This window comes from Dasypus novemcinctus, chromosome 1 (genome assembly GCF_030445035.2).
Source record: "Dasypus novemcinctus isolate mDasNov1 chromosome 1, mDasNov1.1.hap2, whole genome shotgun sequence".
Taxonomy (NCBI): Eukaryota; Metazoa; Chordata; class Mammalia; order Cingulata; family Dasypodidae; genus Dasypus; species Dasypus novemcinctus.
The window spans coordinates 206,823,459-206,848,147 of NC_080673.1; the positions used below are offsets into that span (position 1 = coordinate 206,823,459).

The 24,689-nt window shown below is 50.1% G+C and overlaps 1 protein-coding gene across 9 annotated transcripts in view; it reads right to left on the bottom strand.

Annotated features, from left to right (window-relative positions):
- The window catches only part of FAM193A (family with sequence similarity 193 member A), a 227,574-nt gene that overhangs the window by 59,051 nt on the left and 143,834 nt on the right, over positions 1–24,689 (bottom strand). For 4 of the 9 annotated variants that reach the window (XM_058301418.1, XM_071217533.1, XM_023585638.3 and 1 more), the window contains 7 exons: positions 24,369–24,536; positions 22,509–22,743; positions 18,172–18,296; positions 14,279–14,426; positions 5,654–5,731; positions 3,498–3,610; positions 3,116–3,358 (listed from right to left, as the gene is read on the bottom strand). In XM_058301418.1, the coding sequence (XP_058157401.1) occupies positions 3,116–3,358; positions 3,498–3,610; positions 5,654–5,731; positions 14,279–14,426; positions 18,172–18,296; positions 22,509–22,743; positions 24,369–24,536 (1,110 nt within the window). Of the gene's footprint in view, positions 1–3,115; positions 3,383–3,497; positions 3,611–5,653; positions 5,732–14,278; positions 14,427–18,171; positions 18,297–22,508; positions 22,744–24,368; positions 24,537–24,689 lie in introns of all 9 variants that reach the window. The other 5 variants (XM_058301388.2, XM_058301395.1, XM_071217535.1 and 2 more) reach the window with 2 other exon arrangements.

The window sequence follows — 24,689 nt, forward strand, 5'->3', positions numbered from 1 at the left end:
CTTTAACAGACATTTTCCCAAAAAGGAAATACAAATGGAAAAAGCAAAACAAAACAAAAACCCACATGAAAAGATGTTCAACATCGCTAGCTATTAGAGAAATGAAAATCAAAACTACAATGATGTATCAGTTCATACCTCCTAGAAAGGCCACTATGAAAAAAAGAGAAAACTATGTGTTGGAGAAGATGTGGAGAGACAGGAACACTTATTTACTGTTGGTGGGAATGCAGAATGGTGCAGGTTCTATGCAAGACACTCTGGCAGCTCCTGAGGAAACTAAATATAGAACTGCCCATATGGTCCGGCAATCCCACTACTAGGCATATAATCAGAAGAACTGAAAGCAGGGACGCGACAACTGAACACCAATGTTCATAGTTGCATTATTCACAATTGCCAGAAGACAGAAACATCCCAGGAGTCCATCAACTGATACAATGGACTATTATTCAGCAGTAAGAAAAGATGAAGCAATAACAACATGGATGAACCGGAGAACATTATGTTGAGTGAAGTAAGCCAGACATAAAAGGACAAATATTATATGATTTCACCAATACAAACTAAAATAATGAACAAATGCATGTAGTTAACAACTAGAACATAGGTCATCAGAAGACAGAATGAGGGTAGACAACGGGGAGCTGAGGCTTAATTTGTACAGAGTTTGTAATAAGCTTGATTGTAAAGGTTTGGAAGTGGACAGAGGTGATTAGGGTGACGGCAGTTAGCAGTGCTAATACATGGGTATGACAGTGGTTGAAAGGGAAAGTTTAAGGTCGTGTACGTCACTAGGAGAAAAGATAAAGGATGAAACATGGGACTTTAAATCACAGTTAACTCTCTTGAAGACAATGACCATGGTCAACAGTACAAATAGAATGTTTTTCCATGGAACAGAATAAATGTATGTTACACTACAAGATATTAATAGGGTGGTAGATGGGCAAAAATATACCTAAAGCAAACCATGGCCCATAGGAAATAGTAACATGTTAATATTTTTCCATCAACTGTTAAAAAAGAAAACAGTTACGGAAGGTGAAATAAACCAGACACAAAGGACATGTTGCTTATCTCCATCCATACAAAATATAAATATAAACAAACCTATAGTGATAAAATTAGATTAGCGTCTATGTCTGGCAGGGGAAGGATAGAGGGACTGAGAGGCGACTGCTAAGGGGGAGGGGTTGTTCATTTTGGAGGAATGAAAATGCTCTAATATTGATTGTAGTGATGAATGCACAACTGTGATTATACCAAAAGCCACTGAATGTGTACTTCAGATGGACTGTATGGTTTGCTGGTTTGTGAACATGTTTCAATTAAATTGCCTTCATAATCATCAAAAATGTTTCAGAAATAGCCAGGTGAACAAAAATTTAGAGGTACTTATATGACAAAACACTAAAATTCTTTTACTACAGGGTCAAGTCAATTGTTAGCTTAATTAAAATTAGCTTTAGCAAGAAATCCAAGGAATGGGAAAGCCTAAGGAAGGCTGCTTATTAGTCTGAGTGATTTTCTGGTTCAAGAGAAAGCAGGCTCGGAGCCCACGGCTGAGTGCCCGCCGCTCCAGGTGGGACGAGCTGGGCCCACAGCACACGGGCTGCAGAGCCGGTGCTAGCCTCTGTACACGATGACCTCCCAGGAGGAAAAAGTCCAGGAGCTGGTGGTGGTCTCCTGTCTTTAGCTGGTGTCCAGGGGAGGCACACTCAGGTGTCTTTCCTATTTCTAGCAAGAGGCCCACCCGCAATGTGGAGCCGCCCAAAGGAAAGTACAGAGAGCCCCCACCAGGTGAAGGCGCTCAGTCAAGAACCACAGCCATGATGTACAAAGGAAGAGACTGAGGGTCGAAGTGTCCATATCTGACCCACATGCTCAAGGTGTGTAGCTATCAAACAAGGAAGGCCAGCCTCATCAGCGCCAGAACCAACCAAAGCAGATGGCACAGCAGGACAACAACCGGAGGACCACAGCTCTACTCCATTTAGAAATGGCACCAGGAGACCACGAACCACAGCTAGCACTGCAGGTTTTCAACCACACTATTCCCAAGTGCTCAAGGCCAAGGCAGGCGCCCAAGAAAGCGCAGGCTCAGGGCACACAGCCTGCTAAGAGATGCAGCTCCCAGAGGAAGTCCCAGGGCCCCACCCGCCAGCACCGAGCCCAGCATGGGTGCCGCATGATGCGCACTGGTGGGACGCCCAAGCAGCAGGGACGGTGTTTAATGGCTCCACGTGCCAAGGACACGCTGAGGAGCAGCTAGGCATGAGAGCGCCACACTGTCCACATGCCCCACAGACAGCACAGGCTTTAGGGCTCTAAAGCAGATGAAGACCTTTTCATGAAAAGAAGCGTGAAATGCTGACCAGTTCCTTCAGAACTATTTTGAATTTGAGAATGAACTTGACTGAGAACTGGAAGACTCTGAAGAGGAACCTCAGACACACCTTGAGAAACACAGATGGTGAAGAGCTCGTGCCGGTCAGGGTGAGAAACCAGAACACGAGGCCTAGGGCTTGGCTGCGAGCCCCGCTGGCACCAGGTGGCGTCCCGTCACCTCCCTGGGGCTGATGCAACACGCAGGCCACCTCAGCTGCAAGGTAAGCCTTCGTTTACTGCTATAAACCCCTCCAGAAATTAGAAGGTGAAGCCTCCCCAGGGTCACAGCTCTGGACTGCCCAGCCCCACAACCAAATGGCTCGTATCAAATGTGCTTCTAATAATGTGGAAGACTGAAAATAGAAACTGTCAAACTGCTTCTAAGTGGCCATCAAATTCTCGGTGAGACCTGCAACAAGTGTGTCCTTAACGGAGAGTGAAGCAGGAAAGAAAGAGGTGAGCACACAGCTCTCAAAGACCAGGCTGAAGCGTGAGGCCAAGACTGGACATTTAGTAATGTGCCATTTTGTTTTTCAGGCAACAGAAGTGTCAAGATGTTGGTTTATTAATTTCACACGCCTGAAAAGCTGCTTGAAGGAAACCAAGTGTCCCTTTACAGGTAAAGCCCGGTGACGACAGCTACGCTCCAGCAGACACCGCTGCCTGGATTTCTCATTACTGTGTCACTAAATACATGCAACTGCCCTAGGAAGCCACAACTTACAAGGTCGGCACCGAGCCACCATCTGCAAGGACGAGTCTCGGGTGCTGCTGCACCGGGACAGGGGAGCTGGAGCCCGAGCCTGAACTGGCGGAGGACACACTGGGGGGGCGCATCTCTGACAGGGGGCCGGCTGTGGGGTCCATCCGCAGTGGCAGCTGGTGGATGTGGATATCATCGGAGACCGGAGTGTCCACGACGCCACAGGTGAGGATGTGTGAGAGGCTGCAGTCGTCGCAAGCACACCTGGTCGGGAGGTCAGGACAGCTGCTGAGAGAGCCAACAGGCAAGACCAGACCCGAGCCCTTCAGGTCAACTCCGGTCTCTCCCCAGCAACACAGAGGCTGTGCACGCCCCCACAGCGCTCACCCCCACGGCGGCTCACCTTCTCCGGTAGTGGCAGTTGGGACAGTCGGGCATGCTCAGCCGTGAGGACAGCACATGCCTCATGGTGTCCGTGACACTGCTCCCTCCCGTTACGGCTTTCTGATTAGTTAGCTGGAAGAAACGATAGAGCACTGGTTTAGGGTTGTAAGGCATTTCTCTACTCTGTGATTCCTAAAATAATGTAAGTCAAGTTCATCTAAAATTCAGTGATCTCAGCTGCTTAAATGGAGGAGGACCAGGAAAACAAAGACTCATGTCCACCCAGAACCTGAGAAGGTGACCTCCGGAAATAGGGTCCTTGCAAATGTGATTAACAGACTCTCAAGAGGAAGTCCTCCTGGATTATGCAGGCACTAAGTCAGCGACAACTGTCCTCAGAGGTGGCATGCAGAGGTGGCCACGTGACGACAGAGGCAGGGACGGCCTGTGGCCCCGGCCGGGGAACGCCAGGCCTGCCTGGCCACCAGAAGCTGGAAGAGGCATGGAAACTTCTCCCGGAGCCCTGCCCACACTGGACTTCTCCGCTTGGCCCTGAGCAGCCAGGAAACCCGTTCTGCTGCTCCGAGCCCTCCATGGTGCTTGTTGTGGCAGCCCTGGGAGACTGAGACTGAGACCCTGGGCCAGTCTCCAGAGCCCTGGAAGGCAGGGTTGCAGTGGATGCCCAGCACCGTCCTGCGTCTGCGATGGGCTCAGGGCCCACTGGGTGAGACAAATCCCTGCCCTGGGATGCTGACAGCCTGGAAGAAGAGACAAGCAAGAAGCCAGAGGTCCCATGACGGGATGCTGTGGAAGGGCTCTGGCCGAGGTCTGTGCGGAGTTGTGGACACAGAGGACGACTCTAATGTGTGCAAGGTCTGACCTGGGGTCAAGGAGCACATGCTGGTATCTCAGCCAGCGGCAAGGAGTGTGTCCCGGCCAGGGAAACAGCACTGTGCCAGGCCCTCCCTCCAGGACTGCGCGGGTGCTCCTAAGTGCCGAGCTCCAGCGCTGCTGCAGCAGGACAGAGGTCCGCAGATGGACGTGCAGCACAATCCAAGGAGGCACCAACAAGGCACAGGATGGGGTCCCGGGTGTCAGCACAGCAGCAGGTGGGTGGGCAAGGACACTGGCAGGCCCAGAGAGCTGCCCGTATGGGGCAGAGGGTGGGAAGTGGAGGCAGCAGGGGGAAAGGAGAACCTGAGCGGAGAGGACCTGGGCTTCACACAAGGACACCTGGCAAAACGGGAGCAGCGTGACCTGGTGTTTGCACGAGATTCTCTCTAGCAGCGGCCTGAGGCCGGCAGGTGCAGGAACAGAGACCCGAGTGCAGAGGAGAGAGGGGCTCGGAACTACTTAGGGAATGGCCCTGTAACTTCTGGTTAGGTGAACTCCTGGGATTTCCAAGGAGGAATGCAGCTGAGTGAGCCAGAATGCAGGAGACAGGTGTAAACCTGTGGTGCTGAGACATCATTCCCAGACCCGAGCTGTCAGATGGGCAGTGGACAGGGAGGTGATGTTGATGGGTGCAGGGGACCACGGGCCAGGCTGCCATCGGTGCTCTGCGCAGGCACAAAGCCGAGGAACACAGTCGGGGAAGGGGCAGGTCACGGGGCCAAGAGGCAGCAGAGCACCAAGGGACCTGCTGAAGCAGCTTCTGCAGGGGGCAGACGACCTGCGCAGAGGGGCCGCCATGGGCAGCGGGAGGAGCGGACACAGAGGCTGTCCGAGTCATGGTTAAGGCGCTGCCCCCGGTGCTTCTGCTGGGCTGGGCACCTGCTCTGAGGAGAAACCCAGGTCAGAATCCCAACTCTGAGACCCTGGGCCGGGTCCCATGGCCGCTGGGTGCCCCTTGCCCGCATGCCTCGCGGGGGTTTGTAGAGGCTCCCTGCTGTGTCATCTGCAAAGTGCCACGGCTGCTGTGGGCTGCAGCAGGCTGCCCAAAAAACATGGGTTTTCCTTGAGGAGTGTATGGAAGACAAAAAAAAATAGGCAGATAAATAAAATCAGTTCAACCTGCAGTTAAAAACACCATCTTAGGAACACCACATGCCAAGGTGGTCTTCAGAGGCTGGTCTACTCTAGCAGAGCACGTTAATGTTCAACAAAGTAACTCACTTTGCATGAACCAGTTCTAGTTCCCAATTGTTTAATTCCTGCTCCTACTGGCAGCCATACCTGTTCTTCGATGAATCGCCTTTGTTTAAAAAGCTCCCAGTCTTCTGTCAACATGCGCTGCTTGGTTTTCATTGTCATCTAAGAAGAGGATATTAAAAAAAAAAAAAATTAGTACTAGCCAAGAGTTAACACAGGACATTTTAAGTGGAGGGGAGATATTCTGTTAACTGACATACAAAAACACCATATCCAGGCAAAATAAGGATGCACTGATATAAATGCACTGTTGGCATTCTATTTCAGCATCTTATTCAACTTACTCAAAACCATCACAAATACCTTTCTTACATGAAAAACACGACGAGTTCACATTAAAAAGAGAAATTAAGATACTGTAGCTAAAGCTGTCAATATAACAAACAGATATTCAACACTGGTTTTACCAAGTGCTCATTATGTCCCCCACATGGGTTAAAGAGAAAAATTGTAAGAAGACCCGACTGTGGCACGGGAAGAGTTTACAGCCTGCTGGAGGGGAAGACCAATAAGCAGAAAAATGGAGGGAAACAGGAAGAAAGAACGTACTCAAGTACTGTCTACTTGGGGAAGAGAGGCTATGAAATGGTTAAATCTTATTGTTTACAGAAAAGTATTTCCACAATTATTAAAAACTAAGAGTAATCATTAAGAGGCTAGAAATGCGATGTATTCCTTTCATATTATTAGAAGGAAAAAAAGGAGAGGGGATATGTTAATCTTATTGGCAGGAACACGTTCCCAGTAAAAAGTTCCAATACAAAACATAAGTTAAATGGAAATAATTTTTAAGTAAGAGCAATCAGGGAAACTGTGAATGGGTCAAATTCCTCTATACAGGAAAAGACTCTCAGGCCAGGATTTTTTTTGTTTTAACCCAACTATGTGCTATTGCCCAAGTGTATACCTAACAAATAGGATGTGGCAAGGCTGAAAAGGGAGCAAGACAGCAATATACTAGGCAAGGGTGAAAAGGGAAAAAAAAATATTTTCTGTTCAAAAGAATTCAATGTAAAAGCATCAAACAGAAAAAAGAGGGATTTAATATATTCACAAAATCCAGGCATTTAGAAATTTTAAAAATAATTTAAAGTATTAAAGAAGAAATCAATGTTGAAATTACAGTTGAATTAGATATAAATGACAATGAAAGCCCCACATACTGGAATTTTATAAGATGTACCCAAAAGGTAAAAGAAAATGTTTATACATTTATGAGCTGAGAAGGCAAAACAAAACAAAGACTAAGAAATAAGCATTCAACTTATTTAAGAAGACAACAAAACTACTAATAAGATAGAAAGGAATTAAATGTAAAACCAGAAACTACTGGGAAAAAGGTAAATAAGATCAATAAAACCAAATGTTGTTTCTCCACATTTCTTTAAAGGCTGAACAAGAGGGAAAAAAAGATGCCATAAAAACACTAGCTATGAGAAATGAAAAGGCACATATGGAGGAGACTGTGCAAAATGACAAGGGAAAGTATCTATACAAATGTACATTTTTAATATCTAAATAAGAGTTGTGAACAAGTGGCTCACCGGCAATTCCGTTAGACCTGCAAACATCTTTTCATTGTTTTAAAATAAACTTTTTGATCAGTTTTAGGTTTATAGAAAAATTGTGCAGAAGAAAGTAAATTCCCACTCTTCCCACACAGTTTCTCCATTAGTAACATCTTGCATTAACGTGGCACATTTGTTGCAATGTACCATAATAATCTTGGTGAGCAAAAATCGACACATTATTGTGTACACTGGGTTTCAATTTTTCTACTGAACAGATCAATGGGTTTTTACAAATGCAAAACGTCACGTATCCATAATTACCATATCATAAAGCATGATTTCATTGCCCCCCAAAATCTCCCTTGCTCCAATGATTCAACCCTCTTCCCCCTCTTCAACCCTCTTCTCCCATGGTTCTTCTGTCTAGAGTTTGCCCTTTTCAGGGATATCCTACAGTTGGAATCATATGGTATGTAGCCTTTTCAGACTGGCTTTTTAAAAAAAGATTTATTTTATTTATTTCTCTCCCCTCCCCCCCGCCCCACCCCAGGTGCCTGCTCCCTGTGTCCACTCGCTGTGTGTTCTTCTGTGTCCACTTGTATTCTTGTCAGTGGCACCGGGAATCTGTGTCTCTTTTTGTTACGTCATCTTGCTGTGTCAGCTCTCTGTGTGTGCGGCGCCACTCCTGGGCAGGTGGCAGTTTTTTCATGTGGGTTGCCTCTCCTTGCGGGGCGCACTTCTTGTGTGCGGGGCTCCCCTAAGCAGGGATGCCCCTGCCTGGCACGGCACTCTTTGCATCTAGCAGCCCTGCACGTGGGCCAGCTCACCACACAGGTCAGGAGGCCCTGGGTATCGAACCCTGGACCCTTCATATGGTAGGCGGACGCTCTGTCAGTTGAGCCACGTCCACTTCCCTAGGCTGGCTTCTTGGACACAGTTATGTGCACTAAGGTGCCTCCATTTCTTTTCACGGCTTAATAACTTGTGTGAATTTTTGTAGATTGTGTCCTTCACTTAATCTAAGATGTCAACTTCATAGGCATAGAGTATGTGGAAGGTGGAGTTACGGACCCCAAAAACCCATGGTCTTCATCTTAAACCATTCCCATGGCTGTGAACCCATTGTAAACAGGACCTTTAGAAGATGCCATTTTAGTTAGGTGTGGCCAAGTTAGGGTGGGCTTTAATCTGGATGGCTGGAATTCTTTATAAACAGAATGAAAGTTAGACCAAGAAAGAGAGAGCCACTGGGCAGAGTGGAAGCTGGAAGAAAAGGAACCCAGGACAAAGGTGCTGCCACATGCACTGCCCTGAGACAGAAAAGCCACGGACCAGGATCACTGGCAGCTGGCCCCAGAAAGCCACATGTCTGGGGAGAAAGCACTGCCTGCTGATACCTCAATATCGGACTTATACTCAAAACCATGAGCCAATAAATCCCCATTGTTTCAGCCAGCCCAATGCAAGACACTAAAACTCCTACATATTGCTCCTGTTTAATAAACTAGATATAAAAATAAAGGAAACTTCTTCAGTCTGAAAAGTATCAAAACCCTGTCTGTAAGCATCCAGGTTAACGCCGAAACACCCAGAGGATTCCCTCCAGTCGGGAGTTGCACAAGGATGCTACCAGCAATGCTGTTATTCATGTTCTGAGGCCAAAAATGAAAAGAGTTCAAAGGCTGGAGAGGACGAGACAAAACGATTATCATTTGTAGAAGACAACCTGGTGTCCTAGGAAATTCAAGACTATCAACTCAAAAACTACTAGATTCCTGTATAATTTTATGTAAACCCACAACTGCTCTAATAAAATAAAAAAACCAGAAAAAAAAAAAAGCTGTCAGAGAATTAGGATAGCCTGGTAAGATGGCTGGTGACAGCCTAACTCCACTCTCCTATATTCCAGGAGAAACTACTTAGTAAAAATTGATTCCCCACTAATGAAGCCACTCCTACTAGTCCCTACAGCTATAAACTCCTTAGATATAAACTCAGTAAGAAAAATTCTAACTACGAATCCCAGTAAGACAGGACACATGACCTAATGAAAAGATGGAAGGATTCAATATGATGTCAATTCTTCATTTTCATTATACAAGTCTATAGTTTTTAGAAAAAATGTTTTTCTTTTACAAGTAGCTACTCCTATTACAAATTTTAAACATTATTTTAAATGAGCTAAAAAGTTGGTAAAGTAAATTTATCTTAGCTACACTGGCTACAGCACAGAGTTCAAAAGCACTGTTTGCTAAGCCCCAACATTATCATCATCAATAAAAACCTCTTTAATTTCCTCCTTACATCCTCTAGGCTAAGTAACGGAGGAAAAAAAATTTGGGTACCTACCAGACATACATATATACACACACACACACACACACACACACACACACACACACGCCAACCGAAAAAAAATTTAAGGATGGATTATTTTTTAAAAGATTTCTTTATTCCTCCCTCCCCTCCCCCCCACCGTTGTCTGCTCTCTCTGTCCATTTTCGCTGTGTGTGTTCTTCTGTGTCCTCTTGTATTCTTGTCAGCAGCACTGGTGTGGGAAAGGGTCAAGTTTAATTTTCACAAAGGGAAGCCGGAGCAGGCTCTACTGTTCGAAGAGAGAGGGTAGGGGTTCCAGCAGCTTTGGCCCGCCAAGAATTTGAGAAGTGGCACCAAAATGAAGGAGGGCCAATGGTGAGTGCTGGGGCGGGGCCAGGGGTGAAAGCAGCGCCAAATTTGAAAACTGCGCTGGGGTGAAAGCAGTGCTGAGCCCACCCAGCTGGCAGGAGTGTAGGGAATGCAAGAAGCAGGAATCAGAGCGGGAACAGGGAGTTAGTGAGACTTCTCAGGTAGGCTGTAACCCTGAAGTACCCAATCAACGGGGAGCAGGGGAGGCACCTGCGTGTTAGGTTCAGGGTATAAATGTCACTGTGTCCTGTTGTTTGGCACACTGGCCATTTTATCCAGGTCGTGCACCTGTTCTTGCAAGATTGTTAATAAAATTCTTTTCTATTCCACAATCAGGTGAGTTTTTGTTTCCTTATAGGTGTAGGAGTGTTCTTTCTAACACTGGGAATCTGTGGTTTTTTTGTTGTCATCTCTCCATGTGTGTGGCACCACTCCTAGGCTGGTTGCATTTTTTCGTGCGGGGCGATTCTCTTATGGGGCGCACTCCTTGCGTGTGGTGCTCCCCTACGCAGGGGACATCCCTGCATGGCACAGCACTCCTTGGGCGCTTCAGCACTGCACGTGGGCCAGCTCACCACACGGGTCAGGGTTTGAACCCTAGACTTTCCATGTGGTAGGCAGATGCTCTATCAGTTGAGCCAAATCCACTTCCCTTAGGATGGATTTTTAAAAACAAAAAAAAGTAACTGATTTTAAAGCTGTCCCCTGTCCCCCAAGTCCATATTTATTTGTGGATAGAGACTTGATTATATTACAAGTGTTCAACATTTTGGAAGCTTTGGATGACTAATATTTCTAAAATTCTACTTGATTAGAAGTGGCTGAGACATCCTCCAAGGGCTCGAAACGATGTGGCTAACAAAACAGCTCCAAACCACCTGCTGTGCCCTGGAAAGTGACCTCTCCAGATCTGAGCCAGAACTAACTGCACACAGTCTCTCCACAGGAGGCTGAAAATAAAAGGTATCTTTTGTGGGCTTTGGTGAAGAGAGCACTTAAAAAAAAAAAAAAAAAAAAAAGAGCCTATACTTTTAAAACAATAAATTCAATTTAAGCTTTATTTCTTGAGCCTGCATTTTCTCTGGAGAGAAATGTTATTTGACCAGGTCCCACCCTCCTCACAATGGCAACCACAACACTGCCCTTAGGGCACACGCCACTTCTGGCCACGGTTCCTTCACACCGCCATCCCCAAAAGCTCCTCAGCCTCGGGGAAGGACTGTGCCCTTTCCTGGAAGCTGCCCTGGGACAACTGAAGGAATGAGAGAAGGCCTCCTGAGCCTGGGGCCGCGCTGCCGTCCAGGGAAGGAGCTGAGACCACCTGGTCCCCAGCAAGCAGGGCGTGGGCCCCAGAGAGCAGGACTCCTGGCTGGGGGATTGTGGGGACAGGGCAGGGTGGGGTGGCAATTATTTCATGGAACTGTTGAGAGCAGGAATGAGATGACACCCACAAACGCAGGGGATGTAAGCATTCATTCACCTTCTCTTCCCAAACTAAATCATAATCATGGTTGTACCTCTTTCATGAAATCACCTCACACAAGGTTGTAAGGTATTCCTACCGTCAGAAGCTTAACTTGGAGAAGGCATGATGGAAACAAAACCAGGGATAATTCAGGTTCCCAACTTCGATGAATAGCATCCATCCCTGCTGAAGGGAAAGCCAAAACCAGAAAGGAGAGGAAGGTGGGATGTGGGAGCTCCCCTTCCGATAAGCTGCTGAGCCGTCTGCCTGCGAAGAGGCTGCTGGAGCGCCAGTCTCCTCTGCTGCACTCCTCAGGCTTGAGCGGCCCCTCCTGGTAACCTGGGGGCTGTCTGCACTGGCTCCCTCCACTCTGCCCACCAGAATGCTGCCCTGCAAAGCCCCTCCTGCCCAGCTGCCCCTGCGCCTGGCCCTGCAGGAAACCACTATGACGCAGGGCCCTCTCAGGCCACCCAGCCCAGCTGCTCCTCAACACCCCTGCCGATCCGTGCCTGCACAAGTCCAGGAGCAAGGAGGTCAAGCTGCACCTGAGCAGCTGCTCTAGACTGACCAGCTCTCCAAGGAGATCTTCCTGAGAGCCCAAGCTGCACCATCTTCTCTGCTTCTGCTCAGGGTCTGATCAGCTTCATAAGACTTCCTTCCAGGGCTGGAGCCAGCGGTCACATCACCCCCTCTTGGTCAGCACCCCGAGGTCCTCAGGCTCCCTGCCTGATGGCCACCCTGCCCTCAGCAGGGTCGCCCCTAGAGCTCTCGAGTGCCTGGTCAGGGCCACCCTGAGACGCACAGCGTGGCTACCACCATCACACCCCAGGCCTGTCTCTGCCGATTCAGCCAAGGGCTCGACCAGCCTGCTGACGAGCTTGTTTGGGGGCAGCACCACGGGCTCCTCGAGGCACGGCTGGCAGAACAGGGCCACCCAAGCCGTCAGCCTCAGCCTGCCTTACTCCATCTGTCAGGAGCAGCTCTGGTCTTCTCCACCAACGGAGTCACCAAGACTGCAGCTTCTCCTTCCCTGGATATATCCCTGCTGCCCACATGAACCCACAGGACTCCCAGTGGCACGGCCCTCCTGGGCACGGCTTGTTGGGAGTCTAGACAGCCTTCCTTCCATCCAGCCAGCAACCCCGCCCAAGAGCGACGCAAGGATGGCTGAAGCCACGGTCCCTTCCTAGCAAAGACAGGCCAGGCCTGTGCAGACTTGTTCAGTGCTGGAGGGGTTTTCCATGAGCCAATATGGCACAGTATCCCATGAGCCAAAGCTGGAAGCTGGAAGGCACAGCAGGACCCTCGGGGGACCCCCGCCACTCCTCACTCCTCCCTGTTAAGGAGGCAGTTGGCACCCCTGATGCCTGCAAAGCAAGGCGAGCCTTCGGAGCCGCGTGGGCTCTGCTTCCTCCTCAGCTCGCAGAGTGCTTGTGGCCTGGTGCCGCGGAGCAGCAGAGCTCTCCCTCCATCTCTACCCCGAGTGAACCACCACATGGTACTTGCTAAAGGTCACCCGCACACCGGCTCACGACCGCGCAAGTCGGGACACGAGGTGACAGACAGGTTCTGCAGAGCTGCCTCTTAGGAGTTATAAGACGCTGTCTAGGGCGATTCTTACTCCAGAGGTGGGAGAACACAGCCAGGCAACACGGGAAAGGCTCAAGCAAGGCTCATTTGGGGCAGGCTGGGCCCGCAGGCTGGGTGGGTGGCACAGGGGCCTTCCCGGAATGGCCCCTGACAAAGGTGGGCTGCAGGTACACACAGGACACGGGAAGATAACCGCTCCCCCAAGTTCTGAACAAGAAGCCGCTTGTTTGCATCTATAGTTCTGACAACTGTGTTAGAGAAATACCATATACATTTCTTGCACGAGGTAATGAAATGGAAACAAAAAAAAAAAGATACCACCTGTGATCTGAGCTCATGTGAAGTACAGGCACCCACAGGCTGCTTCCTCCCCACAGCCTTCTTCACCCCCTTTCTCCGACATCCCTCACAGTGCCAGACACAGAACGCTGTGGAAAGGGGCCACAGCCAGAGTCCAAGCGGCATAACTAATCCGGGGGGCCTGGGGCCAGCACATGTTTTAGACCAGAAGTGAAGTCCTACTTTCCTATAAACAGTCATCAAAAGTACAACACAGGGAAGTGGACTTGGCCCAATGGATAGGGCGTCCGCCTACCACATGGGAGGTCCGTGATTCAAACCCCGGGCCTCCTGACCCGTGTGGAGCTGGCCCATGCACAGTGATGATGCGCACAAGGAGTGCCGTGCCATACAGGGGTGTCCCCCGTGTAGGGGAGCCCCACACGCAAGAGTGCGCCCTGTAAGGAGAGGCGCCCAGCTCAAAAGAAAGTGCAGCCTGCCCAGGAATGGTGCCGCACACACCGAGAGCTGACACAACAAGATGACGCAACAAAAAGAAACACAGATACTCGGTGCTGCTGATAAGGATAGAAGCAGTCACAGAAGAACACACAGCGAATGGACACAGAGAGCAGACAACTGGGGGGGGGAAGGGCGGAGAGAAAGAAAAAAAGAAAAAAAAAAAGGACAACACAGAGCACTGTCACTTCTTTACTTCTGTCCCGTGCCTTCCTCCAGCAGGGCTGCTGTTACTGTTGGCCTCCCTCGCCTGAAGCTACTGGAGGCTTTAGAAAGGGTGGCTGCCGAGGGCAGGTGGGCATGCCTCACCGACTCTCCTGTCTGCCCACATCCCTCCCGGGCAGCCTGCGCCTGCTGGGCCCCCTCCTGCCCAGAGGCCCCCGCCTGACCCCTGCCACTGTGCCGCACATGCTCCTGCCCAGGTCTGCGTGCCAGCAAGCCCCCAGCGTCTCCCAGCGCCCACCCTACAGGGCAAGCTTAGCACCTGGGGCTCCTTGAACACTGGGGCTTCCTGGCGCTCACCCAAGCCCCAGGGCACACTGCACAAGTCCATCCGGCCCTTGGGCAGCAGGTGTGCTCACACTCACAGCACGCCCTAACCTGCTCGTCCACATAGTCGTCGATGCGCTTCTGGCACTCCAGCCACTCCTCGGCCACCCTGCGCAGCTCCTCTTCCGAACGACGGAACCTCTGTAACAAGGCGCTGTACGCATCCTCTCGGCAGGCGTCCTGCGTGGCGGTGCCTCTCCTGGGAAGACAGCGTTTGCTCACCAAGGGAGGGGACGAGGACAGACATGCAGGCACATTTATTATACAAGGAAAACTTTTCTTAGTTTATCAGTATTTGACCCTAAATAATCTGAAAAAAGACATCCCGACGAGGATTGTTCAAAATCAAAGACCACATGGATCACAACTCAGCTCCCACCCAATCCCTCATCTGCGACAGGTGAGGCTAGGAGTCAGTCAGCTGAAGCGGGAGCTGGCACCTGCTGCGGGCTCACAGGAAGGCGCTGACAGGCCATGTGGACAGGGGCCCCACGGGGTCATGACAAACCTCGTAATTGCACAGTCCACACACACACACATGTAAACGTAGATAAGCTTTAGAGTAGAAATACGCCTGTGTTAAATAAAGATATGACTACATCATGTTTAAAAGTATGTGGGGGAGGGGAGGGGATAAGGGAAAAAATCGGAAAGAAATGCCAAAGTGTTTACAACACTTACCTCTATTTTCTTAGAGATTTTTAATATTTTCTGAATTTTACTTGCAACTGCCATGCAGTAAGTTTAGAACAAAGGCTCTCCTGAACCTGCCTGCACTGGAGAGGGAGCCCACTCACGAGCCCCAGCAGACGGGGGCCCGCCAACGGGCTCCGCTGATACCCCCCAGCCGCCTTCACTTCAGAGCGAAGCAAGCAGCCGTCAGAAGTCACTGAAAGGCGGTGGGGAGACCCCGGAAGAAAGAACGCTGGCCCCACACGGTGCCCGAGTCTTCTTCAAGTACCGAGGCCACTCCTGTGCGACCGTCCTGCTTTTCAGGAACAAGGCTCCTGGCAACGCCGACGACAGCGCCCCTGCACCTCCCCCCCCCCACCCTCCTGGCCCTGCGCAGCCCCACGCGGACCACACACCTGACGGCGCCCTGAAGGGACAGCCCTGCCTCACCCGCGGAGAAGCTCTCCTCCCTGCTGCCGTGCCGCCCTCGCTCCTCGCAGCCTCCACTCCCTTTCTGAGGGCAAAGTGCCGTTTCCACGGGACACCATACAGCCTGTGGCGCACTGCCACACGCACCCCTCCATTCCCACTGCCGGCAAGAACTTTGCTCCTCCAAATCATACACCAAGACTCTATTTTGAGCGAATGGAGAGCAAGGCAGACAGGATGTCCTGAGGATCTGGAGGCACGGGGCTTATATGCGAGGCAGGGTGGGCTGGACTCCAGGGAGGAAAGCAAGTGGAAGCACCAGATCTCAGGGACCCACAGCACAGAATTAAATCAACAATTGAGCAGACAGGCCACTATATAAATATTCATTTTGCAAATATAAGACAGCATCGTGGAAATATTTTCACCATAACCTGGTACAAAGAACGTGTATGTGAAACACTACTGCATTAAAGAGAATGAATTACAATCAACTGCTTAAGTTTACTGAGAAACCTAATTAAAATTTTCCCTAACAATACAGATTTAAAATAAAGGTCAAATTGAGGAAAGGCGGCTGCTATCCAAAACGACAAGTAACCGAACAATACTAGGTGCCTCCTCATAAAAAACACCCCATCTCCCGCAGTCTTGCTGAAGGGAGGGAAGCCAAGCCTTTGGGGCCTCTGGGTCCCCAGCCTTTCCCAGGCAGCACCAAGGTCAGAGGGACCCACTGGGCTGGGCCACAGGGTGAGCACACCCAACAGCTCCAACCATGGACCCAGGTTCTTCTACGAGCTGTGAGGGAAAAGGGGGGCAGGGGGAAAGGACTGCAAACTAGAGTCTCAAAGGATGGGCAGGAAAAAAAGGCATTTAGGAAAAGCCAGGCCAGACTCGGCATAAACACCGCCGCCTGGGTAAGACGAGAACTGTGGACTCTGCTAGTGGATGACTGCTGTGGGAGCCGGCGTGGTGTTCAGAGGCAGAGGGCCTGTGCCCACAATGGGAGCACAGAGAGACTAGCCTCCAGTGCCCGGCAGGAGATGGCCACAGGATGTCCACCTCTGAACAGGCCATTAAACAGACATCTGCCTGGCGTAGTTTTCTATCAGTATTACTGTGTAATAATAGTAAGGCTCAACACACACAAATATAGGCCCAGACACAAAGTCTGAATGTGAAGATGTTCACAACCCCATTTTTTTGTGCTGCAGATGGTGTCATCCTTTAGAGAGCACTGCTTGCCTATCATTTGTCACAAAAGTCTGATGGGTTAAGTTTTTATTTGAATACTGGAAGCTCAAAGTTGAACGCTGAAGATCTGTAAAGATTCCAAGCCGGGGAGTCTGCATCTCTTCCCCACGAGGGTTTCCTGCACGACATGTAGGAAGCCTCTCCTGGCAGGCCTGCACCTTCCCCGAGCACCTGCTCGCCCTCCACCCCACTCGGCCCTGGTCTGGACCCCCGCCCAGGACTGCAGTGAGAGCAACTCTATCAGCATGCGAGGCCCTCAACCACGGCGGGGTCCCTGGGGTGTGCGCACCCAGCACCCAGCCACAGGGCACAGGCTGTGTGTAATGCGCCCCTCCACCCACCCACAGCAGGGTCCATCAGACCCCCTGGCTTTAGAAGCCCAAGATGCAACCTCCTCACTAAGGGAGCTCTGGTGAACGCTGCCTTCATAAACTACGGACCAAGCCAGGCTGAAATACCTTAGAAAAGGTGACCACAAAAGGCACCTTTCCTCCCGGAGGTCTTTAGGGACGCTCACGTGGAGGTGGTGGGTGCTCTAGAGAGGGGACAGGGAGGGTGCCCAGGGAATCAGGCCATGTGCTACGCCCACCTCGCACCACCTTGTCCTCGATTCTCTTTAACGCTTATTTTGTTTTGTTTTGTTTTGACTCCCTTTTATTTAACTGCTTGAGAAGTTATTTTCTCCAGGTGTGGGTGTGAGGTGCAGGCTGTGAGAACACCCCCAGGAGGATCTGCGACAAAGGGAACAAAGACCGGGTCCCCTCACGGGTTTCCAGAGGAAAAAGTGAAGGGGGCAAGAGTCAAATACAACCACTTCTCTGCTCAAAAGCATGGCTCCTTCTTTGTGAACTGTTCTAAACCTAACACGATGAGGACAACTACAGCATCCTCTGCTTCGGTGCGTCTCCTCCTCGGGAAACTGGTCACACGTGGGAGAGAGGGAAAGGATAAAACCACCCCAACGCAAACGTGTGGCGGCTCCCACCCAATCCCTCACCTGCCCCACACGCCCAGCCTCCCCATGCCAACTGCCCCGCGCCCCCCAGAACCACACCTTGGGCTCTTGCCCTGATTAAGAGTCCAGAACTGCATGGGCCCGGGGAAGACGTGTGGCCACTCTGCATCACCCAGAAGAACGCAGTGTGAGGAGAGGAGGACAGCCTCAGGCAGGCTGCGGGGCTGTCGTGCGGGGGCAGTGAGCAGGTGCTGAGCCCCAGGAGGGCAGTGGGCCAAGGGGACCGCGCTGGGGCACAGCCACCCACCTCACCTGCACACTAGCCCAGCACAAAACCACACCCACTGCTACCAGCAGTCAAGGTGAAGGGTGGGATTTACTGGAGATTTTCTTTATTTGTGAAGCATCTGTAGTGTTAAATCTGTAGCAGCAGTTATACTGGCTTTATTATTTAAAACTTTAATTTGTTATTATTCAGGCTTTGCGTTTTCTGTCCAAACCCTTTTTCCCACCAAGCCTTATATAGCTACTCCAAGAAATTTACACAACCAGTGACTTTCAGGAACACACAGGCTGCACTACAGGAAAAATGAGTCTACTTGGGTGGGCACATGGGATTGATGCCATGTCTTACCTGATCTGTGACACCAGTGCTGGCAAGTTGCTCTGGAGAAGGGGCTCAGAAAAGACCAGATTTTCAAACAAGTGTTTATTATGCAGTTCCCATGTCACCTGGAACTTTTTCAAGTGTTCATTTTCCTAGTTAAAAAAAAAAAGGAGATAGAAAAGACATACTTAACTGATGAAGACTCAGAAATTCCCAGAAGGATGCTACCCCGCCCCACCCGAGGCTGCCCCATTTAAGCGTGGCTGGAACATCCTGCCAGAAGCCCTGCCCACCCCACGCAGAAATGCCGCAGAGCTGCCTAAGGGCCTGCAGCCCCTCTAATCTCCCTTCATTCCCACTCTGGTAATTCCCGCACATAAGAAAGGGGTGGAAGGGTGCACAGAGACAAAGTGGGGCAGAGAGAAAAGAAACAGATTTGATGATCACTTCTAAAAGTCATGCTTTTACAGTATAATGAAAGACCCCCATTTCAAATACTTCCCAATGTGTATAAATCCTTTGCTGCCAAATGAAAATAATCTTCTTTTCTATAGTGAGAACACTCCCATTCTAATAGTACAAAGAACTCCTCCACTAAAAATACTCATTTTATCAGTAGGCAGGCTACTCGCTTGCTTCAGTCCAGCAAGGTGACCACACCTGCAATCGCACACTGCCGCCCAGGTCGTGCAGCAGAGCCCCTCATCAGGGCAGCTGGGTTGGTGGCCTCACCCTCCTGGCTAAAATTTGGACCTCTGCTGTATCTTGCACAGTCCTCCACTGTGAACCACACTTCCACTTGTAAGCTGCAGGTACACTGTTTCTGCTAGGATCATGTTACCTCCTCAGGTATGTTTCTCACCTCAAAAAGTGACAACTCTGGAGACTGCGTATCATTACACTTATTTTGTTTCATCTGACGTGGATTACTCACAGTGATTAGACTTAGTGGTCTGTTCATGTTGATAATTTAGCCAAACTGAGCTGAGATGATCACATCTGGAGAGGAACTACCTGCAAGGTCTCATCACCTGAGAACGCTGATTCTGTTCTTGAAAACCTACATCTACAAGATGCTGCTGCCGCCACTGGCTGGAAATGATGGGTGGGAGGACACAGTGATGGATCCATGACACCTCCAGACAACCGCAAACCCTCGATTTTGTCAACACTACCAGTGTTTGCTCTTTTCTTTTCTTTTTACCTAAACACCAGCACCCCAAGGTCTGAATTTCTTCACTCCTGTTTCACACCAAGCATCTCTCAGAGCCGTCACTCAGCACAAGAACGCGGAGAGGGGCAAACAACCCTGGCCTGACAACTAATACACTTGGTCCCCAGGTCTGAATGAGTAACGGATGTGTGTGTAACGGATGTTGGAATAATCACGTGGCTAGAGATGAAGTATCAAAGGCCAGGCCACAGAAGATCACTGGGCCAGGCTCAGGGAAGACGAAGAGTGATATGGCAGCAGCATTTTTCTCCCAGTGCCCACAAGGAGACAGAGCACAAATGGTGATTCCAGCTCAACTGCTGGTGTCCACGCAGATGCTAAGGCAGCAGACGGGCCAGCCTTGGCCAGCTGAAGGAGGGCCCAGAGCTATGCTGCAGGAGAGCAGTGGCCTGTCTGGTCTTGCCTGGACATCCTTGGCAGAATTAGGGATTCCACCACGGGCACCTGGAGCCCAGCCCTCCAGCCTGGCACACCTTCGAGGACTGGGGAGCCTCACACGGCATTGGCTTTCTGGACTCACACTGAGAGTAATTTGGTGAAGATAGATTTATGAAGATCTTTAGTACTTTTTCTGAATAATTACACTCTCCAGGTGAGGCAAGCAGGAGACATCAGAGCCCAACTCATTTCACAGCCTGAAATCAACGTGCAAGTTACTTATACAACACATGCTGCTGTGTGAGCACTTGCCATGGACCAGCCACTGTTCTTGGTGCTTTAAACACACTCATTAAAGCCCCAGACAACTGTGGGACCTTGGTACTGCTGTGCCCCCATTTACAGGGCAGGAAGGACAAACAGACCAGGTGAGTTGACCTGATCACGCTATGGGTGGGGTCTGCAAGAGATGTTCTGCCACAGCTTTTAGGAGGGTGAGAACTATGTGAGGACAGCACATGCTGCCCGTGCTAGAGGCAGAAGAGAAAAGGCTCACCAACACCTAAGCTTAGGCTTTCCCATCCAAACAATTCTGACTTCCAGCAAATTCTGCTGTAAAAAGGTTTACGGTGGGTGGTTGGAAGAAGGAGTTTAGAATCAAGTCCTACAGGAGACTTTGAGAATTAACAGGATGTTTAAGATTCTTTTGGCCTGTGGATAGAAATCCAGATTTCACAATTAGGACAGCCTGTTGAGGCACTTCCCAGATGACCAGAGACATTAACTGAAGTCTACTACCAACAAATAGATAGGAAAAAACGTGACCCTTTTATGGCCTATTTGACCCCATCAGCAACGTACAGTAAACTCACGAGTGCCTTTTTTAGAAAGGCACATGTTTAGACAAGCTGTGTGGACGTGCAGAGCCGTGCCCCAAAACCTTCAGCTGGTTCTGCAGGGTTGGTGAAATGCAGAGCACCATCAGCAGCAAGCCTAAAAGCTAGCAGAGCATCAGCTGGCACAGTTCGCATGGCACATTCAGACCACAGGTGCCTGGGGAAGATTCTAGAACCACTAGAGGGGTTTTACACATTCAGATCCTGCAATCCTCCCAGAGATCCTTAGTCTGCCTTCGGGGACTAGAACGTGGAAATTTGTTTCTTTAAAGTTCCCCAAAAGGTTCTGTTCACCAGTCAGTCTTGAAAGCCACTGTTCCAGTACATCACCTTTAAAGAGAAGGAAAACTAGATCTCACTTAAGCAAGTTACGTGACTTTGCCGGGTGCATCGAAGCAAGCAGCAGCAAAGCCTAGGGCGCATAGACGCTGCCTTGTGGGTAAGCAGCAAAGCCCTGTCAGTGATGGCCTACGAAAACTTCAACTTCTGGACTATTCTCAAGTTACCTGATGTTACTAAGGAAAAGGAACACCTCTATAGAGCTACAGAGGAAAATGAGATGTTCCGATCATGGCCAGAACTATATTCAGGACTTTTCTTTGTAAGTAATGAAGTGTCTTTTTTTTTGTTGTTGTTTAATATACATCACAAGTTATTTCTCTTATTTCATAAGCTAGAAAAAGTCCACTGAGAGCCCAGTCTATTCTGCTTGGATTCCTGGTCAGAAATGCCATCCAGTCCAAGGCTTTTAACATTTTATAGGCCTCTACAATGCAGGATCTCAAATCCTGGTCTGCAGAACCCTGAGGGGACCGCATGGTACCTTTACTTACTATGGATGCTTCCTCAAAGTTTTGGGAAGCTGCTTTCAGGAGTGGCAATGGTCTACTATAGGTATTCTTGAGAAAGCCAGCAAACTCCCTGAAATTACTTACAAGATGGTACATACGTAAATTTTTCTAGCAAGAGGGTCCATTAACTTCTTTAGAATCATATAAAATCCACTAAAGCTTAAAATACTAGGAAGCACAGATGACTATATATTTTTTAAAATGTAGTTTTAAAAATGTCACAAAGTGGCCCTATCAAGTATCGTTTAATAAAATGTAAATACTAGTAAAACACCTCTTGCCTATTAGAAAATGGGTAATCCTACAGGAGTCAAGGAAGCGTGAAATGGCATATCCCTTTGAACCCACTGTGGCCAGGATCCTGAGAACCCTGAAGGCAGGAATGACGCCTCACTGGACTTTCGAGGCACATCCTTGACCATGCAATGGATCACTGAAGGAATGAATGAACTGAATGAATGAATGAATGGAGAGCCCAGGGAGAGGGGCTCTCTGCCTGTGAATATAGTGCCCTCTACCGGCTTGAAGCTCTTATCGTTTTACAAGCCTCTACGAAAACACCAGAACAGATTTTCCCATTGATAATTAGGAAAAAAAAAAACGATTTCTTTGGTTGGAGAAAAATCCTTTTGTCTATCAGCGCATGAGCATGCACATGTGCCCACACGCAGCTCCTCATTTCCTCCAGTTCCTATGCCTTGCTCTGTGAGCCTATGTACCCGATGTACCAATTGGATGTCAATCCACTTGGCACATTTATCCAGCGGCAGAGCCCAGAGATAAGTTTAGAGGTCAAAAGAGAGAGGAAGCAGGGAACAAAAGCATCGAATCAAGTGGCGGCTCTCTCCCTCTCCAGCTGGAGCCTGGCCTCTGGGGGTGGGGGCCCATAACAATGCATGAGAACAGCAGAGCAGGCCCCCAAGACGTGGTCCCACCACACACTGCTTCTCTTTAATACACCTGTCAACAAAAGGCATTTGAAAAAGAAGAGAAGTCTTCTCTTACCAGAGTGCCAAGGAAGGAGCTGATTGTGCGTGCTGCCTGGCAGAGGGCGCCATACTCCTCCAGAAGAAGGGAAATGAACTGGTGCGCTTGAGGGGGGCCCTGGAGAGCTGCAGGAGCCTTCACCCTGGAGGCAGCCGACAGCTGTCGGAGGAGCCGCACCTTCATCTCCAGCACGTACTCCCTGGCCTGCTGCTCCAGCCGCTGGTACAGCTGGTAGGGGTCCCTCTCACAGAGCCTGCACGACAAGGACAGGCAGGACTCACCACTGCCCCCAGTCACAGAGGTGGGAGGGCAGACCCTGTCCCCACCACCAGAACTGCTTTTTCCCTGGTATCTTTAACGAAGCTGCACTCGGAGCCTTCCTCTGCAATTACCTCATAACCCCAGACAACTGGGAGGGGAGCCTGGGCACAGAGAGCTTCGGGAGTGTCCCCAAAACCACAAGCCAACACCCAGGAAAATCACACCTCCCGAGGGCTCACGCTGTGCCAGTGCTGCCGTGCACAGGCACTGCCTCATCCACTCCTCACCCAGCAGGCAATGGCTCGTCCCGTGGTTCAGAAGAGGGTGGGTAAGGCTGGTCAAGGTCCCAGCTAGACCAGACACTCACAGCTCAGCAACGAGCTCCACAACGTGCAATTTTAACCACCAAGCTACACCGAACAAACTGAAAACAATTGTTTTTGAACGCTAATACGTCAACATGAAAAAGCAACGAAGCAGCAGAGGTGACAGCTGGGCTGTGATGGCTGCTTCTGCTTTCTAGGTACTCAGTATTCCCGCATGGGCTGTAATCGGAGGAAACCTTAGAGAAAGCTGACCCCATTTTTAAATTATCCCACAAGAGCCATAAAGAAAATATGTAAAATAAAATTTGGAAGCTGAGAAACAGAGGGGCAAGTGAACGCGGATCCCTGCACTAGGCCACAAGTCCTCGAGACCTGGGTGATCCACAGTGAACACTGGCCCTGCAGTCCCTGTGATTTCCTTACGCCCTCCCGAGGAGCCTCCACAGAGGCTCAGGACCACTGACACGACAGCCCAAATCCAGCCTCCTGCCGGCCATGGGCCAGGCCAGCCAGTGCACCAGCAAGATGCGTCATCAAATAATCAAGCAGGCCTGAGTTTTCTATAAAGGAGCCTTTCACCTCTGGGCACCACGTGGGGTCAAGAGAGAAGATCTGACGTTGCCACATGCTCCACGTTTAACTCCCCACACCACCTGGGGTGTGAGAGCCTAGAGCCAAGAAAGCCAGCAGTGGGGCAAGTGAAGCTTCTGGGGACCAAGGGGACCCCCAGAGTGGGCTGCAGAACAGTCGTAATTTCAGTGACTTCTCTAACAAGCGTCCCCTGAACTGGCAGGCATTTCGTTGCTAAAGGAAAGCCATGGATGATGCGGGGAATGATGCAGGGAGACTCAAGCTCACAGACTGGACACCCCCTCCTCATTTCTCTCAGCAGGGTGGACCCCAGTCCTCTCACCACCTCTGACTGGGCTGCTTCCTGTCCCCCTACTTGGCTTGATGACTCCCAGTGGCTTACGAACGCACTCAGCGCAGTAAGCCCCAGAACAGCAAGGTGCGACTGCCAGGCTCTCCATGAAGAAGTGATACAAACATTAAATTCAGTTCTATGGGCAGTAAGCATTTCATCAGAGTTAGAAGAACTGGAAACTTTTTACCCAGAAGGCTCGCTCCACCCACATGTCTGCTGAAGACCCTGAAAGGCACGAAGCACAGAGAAAGAGGGGCGAGCTCCTGTTCCGGGTTGAGGAGGGGAGGCTAGCAGCAAGACTCTCGAGGGCGGTGGGGCAGGGGCAGGGCGTGTGGGGCTCCCACGCCAAGGAGGGGCCGCACCAACCTGTCCACGAGCTCCTTCATCCCCTCCTTGTCAGGGACAAGAGCCTGGTCTTGGTCATCGGCCAGTGGGGTCCCAGCCTGCCGGTAGACACAGCGGACCATGTAGCGTACTTCTGACCAGTAATTCTGTAGCTGCTGAGATTCTCGGTCTGTCTCCGCTGAAATTTCTCTGTAAAAAACACAAGAAGAGTTAGGATTAGACAATGAACACCACTGTTCTGTTTCTTCACTCAACAGATGCCCAGAGGGGAGGAAGATTTCCTGCGAAGCCTGCCCCTCAGCAGGAGGCCAGGAGCAGGGGCCAGTGTGTCCTGCCCCACCA